Below are 12,099 nucleotides of genomic sequence, written 5' to 3' on the forward strand. Positions count from 1 at the left end.
CAACCTAAATGATTCTGTACTTCTGGGCTTCTGTAATTTAAATACATCTTTTAATATGTGTATCTTCAGCAAGGATTTCCATGACATCCATTTATTCTTAACTAAGTTGTAAACTGAATGCTGCATATATAAAATAAGAAGTTATTGTAAAAAAACCCCAACATAACAAACACTTTCATTTTGTTATTTTGTATTAAAGAATACTTTTTCCTTACATGAGAAAAGGGATAAAGAAAAATGAAATGTGCACGTGTCTGACCAAAAGTGTAAATAGAATCACATTTGTGGCTTTACTGCTTTGTAATTAGTATTGGTACAGAATGCTTATGCTGTTAATACCTTGCTTGAAAAGTAGGTTAAAAGTCATGTGTTTGAAATGATTATCTACTTAGTCTACTGACTCCTAATAATATGCCTGTGTGCCTGTCAGAACCTTGAGCCGGAGAAGAAGCACAGCAGTCACATTGCATTTTTCTGTAAATCTTTTCTGAAGAAGGAGAGAGTGATTTAAGAGTGTAAATGCTTTATCAGTCAGTACTGTGCTGCTGTCGTGCCCTGAAAGTTTTAAATCTAATTATGAATTAACGCAAGACTTGATTTGAAGTTGTGTGGGTTTTATTAAAATGGTCTTGTATGGAAAGCTCCTCCCTGTCTATGCACACTGAGTTTTCATTATCTTAGTAGCATGTGAATATGGAGGAGCTTCCATGTTTCCTTGCCTTTAGGAATGTGGAATGTTTTAATTTCATTTTTCCAAACATCAGAGTCCACAATTTATCAGATATCCAGAATCTGTTGCCTTTATGCCTAGAACTCATAGTTGCTCTTTAGAACAGTTGATACAGTAAACTTCTGCTGATAACTTAAAAATTTGGGGATTTTTGGGGGCAGCAGGAGGGAACTGTAATTCCTGTAAACACTCTGCCTGTCAACATTAAAATGGATGAAAATAAATGAACCTGTGTGGGATGTGTGACTATTGCGTTACTGTGTTTCTCTATGAATTTGTGAATCACAATTTGGACTTAGAAATGGGATGCAAACTCAACTAAGCACATAGAGTGCAAATGCATTAATTGACATGTAGGTAAAATTTAATGTACAAAACCAAGTGTTTGCCCACATGTGTGATTGTATTTTGCTATGGAAATGTTATACTGTATCAACCAAGATAGTTTGATTAAAACTGAAGTACTTTCTTTTTACATCATTTTTGTTTGAATGCTGAATTGTGGGTTGGCATTTGCCTAAAGAAACTGTACATTCTGAATTGAGGTTGTGAAATAAAGCTCACGAACTCGCAGCATTCCTGGCATTTAACAGCATTTTATCAGATTTCTTCCATTCTGGAGAAATGTTGAAGTTTTTTTTAAGGAACTGAAACGATGAGTAGTAACGTGACAGAAATAGAAGGCAGATATTTCATGTTGTCAGATGAAAATGGATGCAATTTTTCTTGTGTTCCTAATTAAGATAGTATAGTGATTTTTGCTTGGAAGAATGCTCAGTCAGAGGAGCAAATTAAAGAAATTTGGTGGGTGGTGCGGGGGTTGAGGGAATTACATGGAGAAATTGGAAAGCCTGGACATTCTGTCATCTGAAAACTTAATTTGTCAAAGAATGTATGGAATTTTAGAAATGAAAATATTTAGTGACATCTTCAGTTTTGGCTATGAATAATAACAAACTATTTGTGATTGAATAAGTTCTGGCAAGGAGGTTATAGCACTTGCACAATATCATGAACAACTGCAGGTTTATCTGCATGAGCTGTTCCCTTTTTTTTTTTTTTCCTAACCTTAGTGTTCCTAAGTCTGAGGGGGTTTTTTTGAGAAATCTGAACTACTTTTCTTGTGAAGAAATTTCTTTAGATTCCAAATTCACTAGGTCAGGCTGGAGATGACATTACAGATAATTTTAGCCGCAATGTTAGTGGAATTTGTCTAAGAAATTGAATTATATTAATATGAGGAGGACAAGCAAACATTCTTTTGTTAAATGCATGATCTCTGTATTTGGAGAATGGTTGATTGTAAATCAGCTAACACTTTGATGTGGAAGGATCCTGTTCTATAATCCACTTCACTGTTTGAAATGTAAAACAGGGAGTATTAAATGTGAAACAGTGTCCTGTTAAACTGCTGTCCCCGAGAGCTGTATTTTAGGTACATTGGTGCATGACTTCCCAGGTGAGTTTTAATAAACTGAATTACACCTGGAAGCTTTAGGGAGTTCTGGCAACCACTGGAGTGTGCTCCCATTACTTGATTTTATTTCAAATAAAGTGGTACTTTTTTAAAGCTCTGGAAACGTTAACTTTTGGTAAAAATATTAACTAACATTTTGGTTTGAGTTTTCTTTCTGCTTATTAATTGAAGTGTTTCTGTTTTCAAGGGAACAAAAGAAATTGAAGGTGAAGAGGAGTCTGGTTTAATTCCACCTGCAGAAGTTTTTGCTCCTAAAAGTCTGGTGTTGGTGTCCAGACTAGATTATCCGGAAATTTTCAGGGTAAAGAACTTACAGTTGCTATTTACAATATATCAGCAGACAAATCTGGTTTTAATGAGTAGCAGTGACAGTATTTTTGATTTAAAACATCTCAGGATTGGTTTTGGAATTTAAAAGCAAATACAGTTTAGATTGAACTAGAAAAAATTCAGTATCTGTGACACTAAATAGCCCCTGTAGGTTAAAATAGGGCTTTTTTGCCCTCCAAACAGATTTTAAACTACATGGAAGGCATGATAAAGCTTTTCCTGGGCTCAATGTACTCTATAATGAAAGGAGTTAACAGAACAAAACCAGACAATATTTGACTAACTATATAATGGTAAATTAATGGTGAAAATCCAGTTCTCCTCCATATGTAAGGCAAAATGTCCAAGCCTCTTCCAGACCAAATTAAGATGCATGACAGAGATTTAGGATCTTGGATTACTTTCAGCTGAAGAAATATGACTTATCTGAGATAAATGAAAAGCTTAAATTTCTACTAAGCTAATACATATTAACAGAAACAAATAAAGTTCAGTTTAGAGATCAAAGAAGGAAACCATTCAGCAGTTGTCTTCAGACATTAAGGATGACTGTACCAAGTGAGATTAAAAGTCCTTGTAGCCCAATATTTTGTCTCTCATAGTGGCTCATAGCACATGCAAAGCAAACTCTGTAAGAACAGGGCAAGCTGTAGAAATAATTCTACAAAATACTTTCCTAATTCAATGTGAATAATAGTTAAATGACATCCTGAACCAGAGGTGTTGGTTGTATGGGGTTTTTCTATAATTAGTTCAGTTTCTTAACCTTCATATTTTACAACAAGCCACGGCATGGAGTTTCACAGTTTAACTATGTGTTATATGAAAAGTTACTGTTGGAATTATTTCTAAGAAGAGAATTACTAAAATATTTGCTGATTTATCAAAGTTACAGCAGTAAAAAGGTGCCAAAAGGATGCTGTGGATCAGTTTATTCCTTTTTTCCAAAGAATGTCATGTTGATCTTCCTTAAATTATTAGTAAAAATGCTAAAGCTGTATTTGTGATTTCTCAATCAAAATTGGATACATTAAAAGTATGCTGAAATATTAATATACTGTTACTGTAAAATACATTTATATTGGTGTAATAAAATAAAGAATGTAAGTTAAAGAACATATGGATTTGTTGGTGATACTAGTCTTAAAATGAGCCTCAGAAGCTCATTGATTAATCAGTGTTCTACCCTGGGAACCAGTCAGGTTTAGGTCCATTGGAGTTCAAAGCACAGATGAAGCTGTGTTGATTTTTATCATTTTTAATAGTAACTTATAGTAAAGCACTTCTTGTATAGCAAACAAAGGAAAAATACTATACATAGAATTTCTTTGAGAAAGAACATGCATCCCTTGTAAGTAGCCAAGCTAATTTTTTAAAAATTAATTATGGCCTCTGTGGCAAATTGCTTTGTCTTTGGTTGGAGAGTACTACACTAGTAATTATTAAGAAGAATTTATTTTTTAAAATATTATAGACGTAGATCTTTGATTAATTTGACATCTGCCTTCCCTGTATAGCAGTCTGATATATTTTGTCAACCTTTCTAGGCTTGCCTTGGCTTGATCTACACCGTGTATGTGGACAGCCTGAATGTGTCACTGGAGACTCTCATTGCAAATCTGTGCTCATGCCTTGTCCCTGCTTCTGGAGGGTCTCAGGTAAATGGGGGGGGGGGGTGGTTAGGGTGGGGGAAGGGTATTTTTCCAGTTAATTTAATTTATGAAGAAAACAAAAAATAAATTCTTGAGATATTTTTGAAGAAAAAAGATCATAGTTCAGCTGAGTGCTTTCCCTGTGGCATGTGAGTGCTTTCCCTTCTAAAGACAGCAGAAATTCCATTCCAGGATAAGGTCAAGGGGTTAATTTTGTCACTGAGTTGGCTTTTACAGGGCACATTAACAAATTAAGCAGTTTGTATAAGTTTACTTTTTAATAATAATAAAGTGTTCAGGAATATTTCTGCTTGTTACAAAAGAAATTTTAAAGGCTTTTTTCCTTTGCCATTTTCTAACATCACCTTCACTTTAGCTCATTTGTGCACGTCTTTAGTTGATACAGTTCGAGATTCCACTGCTCACTTTTTTGATAACTCATTTAAATTGCTATTTTCATAGATTGTTTTTTAAATGCTAAAAAGTAACTTAAATGTGGTTTCCTCAGAGGAATTAAATATTGCAAATAGCCCATGCCTTCAAAAATAAAAGTAAAGCTTTCTAGCGAATAGAATTCTTACTGCTTTTCACCTGTGCTTTCTGTGAACAGAAAGTCAGGTTTGTTTGTTGATTTACTTTATATAAATTATTCCTATACATTTGTGGGGTTTCGATAAGCCAGCTGGGTCTCCTGTGCTTGGCTTTTGCTTTATGCTGTGACTCTGATGGGAAATTATGCTCCTTATTATGAAACCTGGAAACTACATATGCAAATGACAACACTTTAAAGTCAATTACATACACAGCTTCCCACCCAACCTGTGGATTTTCAACCTTCTTGAAATTCTACAACTTCCAAATTCTGTTCTGGTTTTTCCATACCCCTTCCTGCTTTGGAATTTCTCTTTGTGTTATAGAAAGAATGTCCTGGCAGTTTAGTCAAGATCTACCTTACTGCTCTCCAGGCAGTCTCTTTTTGTATCCTAGGCTTTTGGTTTTGAAGGGAAGCAATCAGATTTTGTCTCATCATCAGAAACCCTCTTTTCCAGTGGTATTGGAGCCTCATATTATAGGTTTTGGTGATCCACTTGAACTTCTGGCTCTATCTTCTTTTTTCTCTCTGTTTGTAAATGCAGCTTTTCTCAGTGGCTGTTTTCTCTGCTAGAAGAGGAAGGAAAAGTCATGCTCCTCTGGTTGTTCTTCCTTCTGCTTTTTCTCTTCAAATGAAATGCTCACTCATTTCCAACTTAAATTTGCTAGTGTCAAACTGTCATTTCAATCAGAAATAAGGCCTTTCTCCTTTCTTAAGACTCATGCTTCCAGGGCTGAATCTGAATTATATATCTTAGAATGGGAGCACTGTTCTGGCATTTATTTCCAGAAGTCCTTGGGGAGGTTATTCATGTTGCCACCATGGAAATAGTCAGCTGTGGAATGGGTTACTGACCTGCATCCAGGTCTGCTGCTCAAGTGCTGGCACAGAGCACCTCTGTTGCAGCTCAGGGACTTGTTTCTTTTTACTGGGGAGATTTTTGGTTTCAAATACCTGCTGTGCAGTGACTGGAGCTTGCTGCCTTCATACATTTCCCCACCTTTGCTGCCATACAGAGTGCAGATTTACCCCACAGAAATGCCCCCCAGCCCATGGGAATTAGTGGTTAGAGGTAACTGCTTGAAATCACTCAGTGCTTGAATGCCATGTGGATTTACTCAGAGGAAAGCAAGGGCATTTTGCAATTGCAGTGCTGTTTGGAGTGTGATACTCAAGTGCACTCCTTTCACTCCCATTTCCTGCCTCCCTCAAGGGAGGTATGTTCTTGTGCTGGAAAGGTAACTGAAGTTGTAATTCTACTTCAATATGCAGAGCATGAGTACAGGAATAGCAGAAGTGTCCTCTTTAAAACCTACATGTCACAAGTGTGTTCTTACTTAACACATGCATGCAGACAGTAGATAGCAAAGAATTTCAGTTAATAATACTGTACATTTTTCTGATTTAAATGGATTTTAAACTTTTTTTTTTCCCCTGGGAGTTTTTTTATTGTATTAATAGAAATGTACTATTAACTGCCTTCAAAGCTATAACTATTTAACAAAGTCAGTGTAAAAGCCATAACTATTTAACAAAGTCAGATGTAAATGCAATGTGTGTCCTCAAATTATATTTCAGGTCTATATTTTACCTTAAATTTATACATATATATAATAATAGTATATTATTATATAATATATAGTACACAAAACAAATAATTTTTGCAGTATGAATCACTTATCTGTAGGATGACAGGTTGTTTATTCTATATAAATTAAATTTTTTTAAAAATTCTTTCTACAGAAATTGTTTTCTTTGGGAGCTGGAGACCGACAACTGATACAGACTCCTCTACATGATAGCCTTCCTGTTACAGGCACCAGTGTGGCTCTTCTCTTTCAGCAACTGGGTATGTCTAGGTCTGCTGTGAAAAAATATTATTTTTTTAAATTATAAAATGAAGTCTTTTGCATTCTAATCCAATTCTAATCATGTGCCAAGAAAGCTGCATGGCTATATAATTTCTTTCAAATGAAAGAATGACCGATCAAGCTTTTATCCCCTAATCAGACATTCACAGAGCATTTTTGTACAGTCTGCCTGTGGTAAGTTATCTCCAGTATTAGAGAATCATGGAATAGTTTGGGTTGGAAGGGACCTTTAAAGGGCATCCAGTCCAATCCCACCATGTAGTATCTGTAAGTTAGTGGGGTCAGAAGTGAGGGTCGTCCCTACTTAATCACAAAAACATTCATGTAGAAAGATCCTTGCTCCGTTCCCTTTGGATACTGTACAAACTCCAAAGAAAACCAAGGAGGTTTGTAATAAAGCTGGTGTGAGTTAAAAGTTAATATAATTCAGTTGTTATCTGTTGCTCCCAATCTTTCAAGAAGTTTCTCTAACATAATCCTCAGCAAATGCTTGCTTCTTCGTTACAATTACAATGTTTCCATCACTGTGACCTGGGTACCTCAGCACTGATCTCATGTCTGTCATTAAATTCTAGCACTCTCAGTTTTCATTCCATTGGTTTGTAAAGTGAATCATAAACTTATAGCAGCCATGGATAGGGGCACAATTCATCTTTTCTGAACCTCATATTTATTCTCAAGTACCAAATGGTCTCAGGACGTGTGTTGTCATCCATTCTTCTCTCAAATGGGCAGTAAGAATGGATGGAAACCAGATAAGCAATAGTGAAGAACAGTAAAAGCTTATGTCACAGAAAGCAGTGTCAGGTCTGATGAGCTCAGTGCCATCTCCTACTAAGATTTAATTATAGACTTCCAAAAATTATATTATTCCAAAAGGACTATTACAATTTTGTTTATAGTAGTCTAAATATAAAAAAATTGTGGCTAACATGGTTTATAGGTGCTACCTAACTTCACCACAGTACCTGAGGTTTTACTTGGCTTATTATGTAAAGGTTCATTATGATTGCTCTGATCAGATTGCAGGCAATGTTGTGAACATGGAAAGGCCCAACATTTTTTGCCCCTTTCTGAGGACATAAAATGTGGTGTGAGGTACATAGGTTCAGCATGTTACACGATGGTCTGGTATGTTTGTTCCGTAAGTATGGTGTGTGTGATGCCTAAGCTGAGGCAGTTTTTTAGGCAGTTGTAGTGAAAGTTGCTATAAATCCACAGTTCACAAAATGTCAAAGAAAATGAGGAGGCTTTCAGCTAGTTCTTAGGGAGCTAACCTGTCTTCTGGCATCTGGCTTTTGTATGGCAAATCGGGATTGGAGTGTTTCGTCACAGGATCAGGCTGAGGAAAACAAGACAACTCTGAAAAGCCATTCTGTGTATCAGAGTTATAGAGGGTAACTGTGAAGATGGAGTGGGAATGTTAATATATGGAAGAGAAAACAGAGGACCATATTGTCCTCTTGTTTTCTTAGTGAGACCCTTAATTTGCAGGGCAAATTAGTTTAATTCCTCTCGTATATAAGAATGAATTATAAAACTTTCATATGAGAATTTAAAATTTCTGTCACACACGTAGGGTTTAATTTAATATTGTTAACCACATTTTTTAATGGATTAATATATAGAGATGGATGTTATGTAACTTCCTAAATCTATTATAGCAAAGTACTGAATAGTTTGGAATGTAATCAGGACTCCTAGATTGTTGTGCTAGGAGTCAAAAATCCTTTACCTTTGTAGTTTGAATTCCTTCTTAGTTCATATACACTTTCCAATATCTACACCCCTGATTAACTCTTTGTCTGCCATCTCATCTTTTTTTTCCCATACTCCGTTGCCTTTTTGCTGTCTGTGGTTTTGCTGCTCTTCTGCCTTATTTTCTCCTCCTGACTGCCAGTAAATGTGAAGGTTTAGTCTTTCTTGCTTTCGGGTGGCTTGTAAGAAGGGTGAGTCAGTAAGCCCATGCTTACCAGCTGCCCTTTCCAGTCATAGTGCACATGAGGATATGAAGATCAGCAGAAGGAGGGGGAGAGAAAGGAAGATAAGGAATGAAAATGTGCTCATTGCTCACTTTTCTAGTTAGTGATGCTTCAACTGGCATGAAGAAGGGAGAGACTGAAGAAAGTGCTTGGTTATAAAATTTGGCAAATCTTGTCACAAAAAGCTTACAGGCTTACATCCTGTTTCCCTGAAGTGGATCATGTAAATTCATGGGGGAAAAAAAAAAAAAGAGTTGTCTCAGTACCCCTTCTTTTCTGTTGTAGCAGAATTTTCTCTTCTACAAGGCTATAAGAAGCATCAGGAAGAGCTTGTTCAACAGCCTTTTTGTGTCCTTTTGTGTCTCCCTATTCTTTGGTGTGACAAGGGTGGTGTAGCTGCCTGGGAATGGGGCTGATATTAATTAAGGAATGGGCAAATAAGCTGGCAGGTAGATTTTTTTAAAGCAACTGCTTGAAGGCTTTGTAAAAGGCTGCTCTTCCCACCTCCTATTTCTGACCACTGGTTTTTTGTTTGTTTGTGTTTTGGGGGGATTGATTGGGTTTTTTTCCCACCTATGCCTTAGTTGCCCGTTGATGTACATAAGTATCTGGGGATATAACACAGTGGTAGAATTGCCTTGTGTCTCTACAGACAGAAATTAGAAAATCTTTGTGTTTTCATGGTGTACCTCCCTTTCCAGAACAACACAAAATTCCATTCCCATGTAGGTAATGAGTTATCATGTTCTTAGTGCCAAGGCTTGTTAATTCTAAATATCTCTTTGGATTTACCTAAAAAAGAGTTGTTAATACAGCTACACGTGCCTGTTTGCAATGGTTAACTGTAAAAGAGGACCAGGAAATATGAACAGCCTGTTTTAAATAAATTCTCATTTACTCTCACTTTTCCTGTAGTTTTATGAAGAGTTAAAGGCAGTGAGTCCAGAAGAGTGTGGTAGAACCTACTAGCTCATCCCTTTGAGAAGGTTTATTTTCCCGAGACAAGGGCTAATCCTTTCCGCTGGAGATCACAGTTGAAGTTGTCAGAAGTTTTTGTGCTTCTTGGAACAATATTCACACTTGCTCTGTTTCTCTTGCCTGATTGTTTATTTGTCTCTACAACCTGAGCAAATGCATTCTTCTGCTCTTCAGTACTTCAGAGGCAGCTGTTCTCCCATCAAATGCTCGTGTTTAGGACACAAATATTGACCAGACCGTTTGTCAAATAACGACACGTTCAGTTACTTCTCTGCTGGTACAAGTTGCTTCCTCCTATCTCAATTATTAATAGGAAATTGAGGAGTAGCTAGAAAAATATTTGTGAACTGCATAAATCACCTTTTTAAAAATAGCTCTTTCTTGGAGGAAGGTGGGCAGCAAGACAAAATGTATCACTATGAATAGATACAAAAGTAATTTCAACATTTATTTTGAGAAATGTTGTGCAATTGTAGCCTCATCATGCTTTTTCCGCTTGGCAGGATAATACCGTGTCAGCAGATGACCCTCCCTGTATTACCAAGTCCACAGCATATCTGGAAACAGACCTTATTTTTGCTCAGGCGTTAAACTGCAGTTGGGAAAAATATCCCCAAAGGTTTTAAGCTTAGTAATAAGGAACAGCAGTGTTTGACATTTTAAATCATGCCTTCTTTTTTTTAATTTAAAAAAGCCTAATATATAGAAATAATGTGACAAAAAACAGGTGTGTAGCTGGATCACTAGAAATCATTTAATCAATGAAGGATTAGGTAGAAAAACAGGAATCATAAAGTCACTTTTAAAAATTATCCAAGGTAGATAGAAGACTTTCAGTACTCTTCTATTTCTTGTTGTCTGTTAGTAAGATGGTAGATATCTATAGAAGCTTCAAAATGCAGTAGCTTTCTTCAGGCTCAAAGGAGATGAGGTTATATTTAGGTTATATTCAAGTTATATTTCTCTCCTGTCTCACTGCATTAACTATACATTCCTAAGTTTCTGCCTTAAGCTCTTTTCTCCAGACTCCAACCCTACTTGCCTTCTCCATATGGGTATTCAGCAGTGATGTATTCAGTCATTTGAAACTGAGACATACACCTCCATCTCCCCAAGAGGCAGGGTTGTTTTTTTTTTTTCAAAAGAAGCCAGGACAAAAAATAAGGGACCTAAGCAGCAAAAAGAGAAGCTAAGGTTTAACCAGCACTTTTGATTTTTGCACATTTCAAGGACTCATAGCATGATTCACACTGCTAAGCTGAACAGAACAATTATGAAAATTTATTTTCCTGAAGAACTTTTCTCTCCTTTCCAGATACTTAAGCAAAGACAAAAAAGTTTTTCTTCCTTTCCTTCTTGTTTAGTCTCATATCAGGTCTGTTTTCCTATGTCCTTATTTCCCCTGTTCTGTTGCCTGTGCTTGTTTTCCTCCTCATATCTTAAATTCACCACTCAAGTATTTCCAGTAGAACTCATACTGACTCCGTGTTAAAAAGAAAATAATTTTTTTAAGTGACTAAGATGAAACTTTGAAGTAAATTCCACTTTGAATCTTTTGGATGAAGACACAAAGTGAGGGTGCTTTGGAATCCAGGGCTGTGTAGAGTAGAGATTAAATAGGTGGAATGGCATGAAGATGAATGGTAATGGTAGGTGGAGCCAGTTTGCTTGGCAAGCTTGTCTTTGTTTTGTCCAAACTATGATGTAACTTAAAGTGCTAAACATCCTTATTCTTCAGCCTGTTTATCTTAAAATATTAAGATAAAATCTTAAAATATTAAGATGTTATTAGTATATTAATATTAGTATCTTAAAATATTTTTAACTAGAAATTGTATTGCGTACCATTAGGCAAGTATATGAAGCCTCTAAAACAAACACTTAAAAATAATATAATACAGTTGAAGTCTACAGTGTCATTAAATATCTGTAATTCCCGATCTCAAAAGTGATTGATTGGTCAAACCTCTAAAGATTATTACAGTTGCACAAAATGTAAATACTAGGGCAGATGTTTGTGATGATGGCAGAGTTGCTAAGCCGGGAAATATTTCAGTACAAGCACTTTTAAATGCTCCACTCCAATATTGATGTATTTTCTTAATGTGACTATTCAATTCCAAGTTTCAACACTGGGACTTGGGACTGAGAAGTTCTGAGTGTCCTCTGTCCTTTTGCCCTGCTTGCATGTTCTTGCCTTCCTTTTGCATCAGAACAGATGCTTCTCTGATACCACAGAGAGCTGCTTAAAATCAAATAATTAATCAACAACAAGCAAGTAGCAGTGAATTATCTTCCATGTTTCCATGGAGTGACACTGACAGAGATTATTTTTGTTGTTTTAAGCAGTCATGGAGCCAAACCCTGTTACTGTTACATGGTGATAAATCCAGTCAAAACATAATGATGGGATCATGTATTAACTGTCATACCTCTTTATAATGTTTTGGAGTTGTGTGTTTAAGTGTACAAAAGGAAAAGAAATGC

At 36.1% G+C, this 12,099-nt stretch overlaps 1 protein-coding gene across 5 annotated transcripts in view; it reads left to right on the forward strand.

Moving 5' to 3' along the window:
* Positions 1-12,099, forward strand: part of SBF2 (SET binding factor 2) — a 228,137-nt gene that overhangs the window by 107,606 nt on the left and 108,432 nt on the right. For all 5 annotated transcript variants that reach the window (XM_085063120.1, XM_085063121.1, XM_085063122.1 and 2 more), the window contains exons 4-6: positions 2,395-2,508; positions 4,085-4,195; positions 6,525-6,630. In XM_085063120.1, the coding sequence (XP_084919246.1) occupies positions 2,395-2,508; positions 4,085-4,195; positions 6,525-6,630 (331 nt within the window). The remainder of the gene's footprint in view (positions 1-2,394; positions 2,509-4,084; positions 4,196-6,524; positions 6,631-12,099) is intronic.

This window comes from Lichenostomus cassidix, chromosome 5 (assembly GCF_008360975.1).
Source record: "Lichenostomus cassidix isolate B80296 chromosome 5, HeHo_3.0, whole genome shotgun sequence".
Lineage (NCBI taxonomy): Eukaryota > Metazoa > Chordata > Aves > Passeriformes > Meliphagidae > Lichenostomus > Lichenostomus cassidix.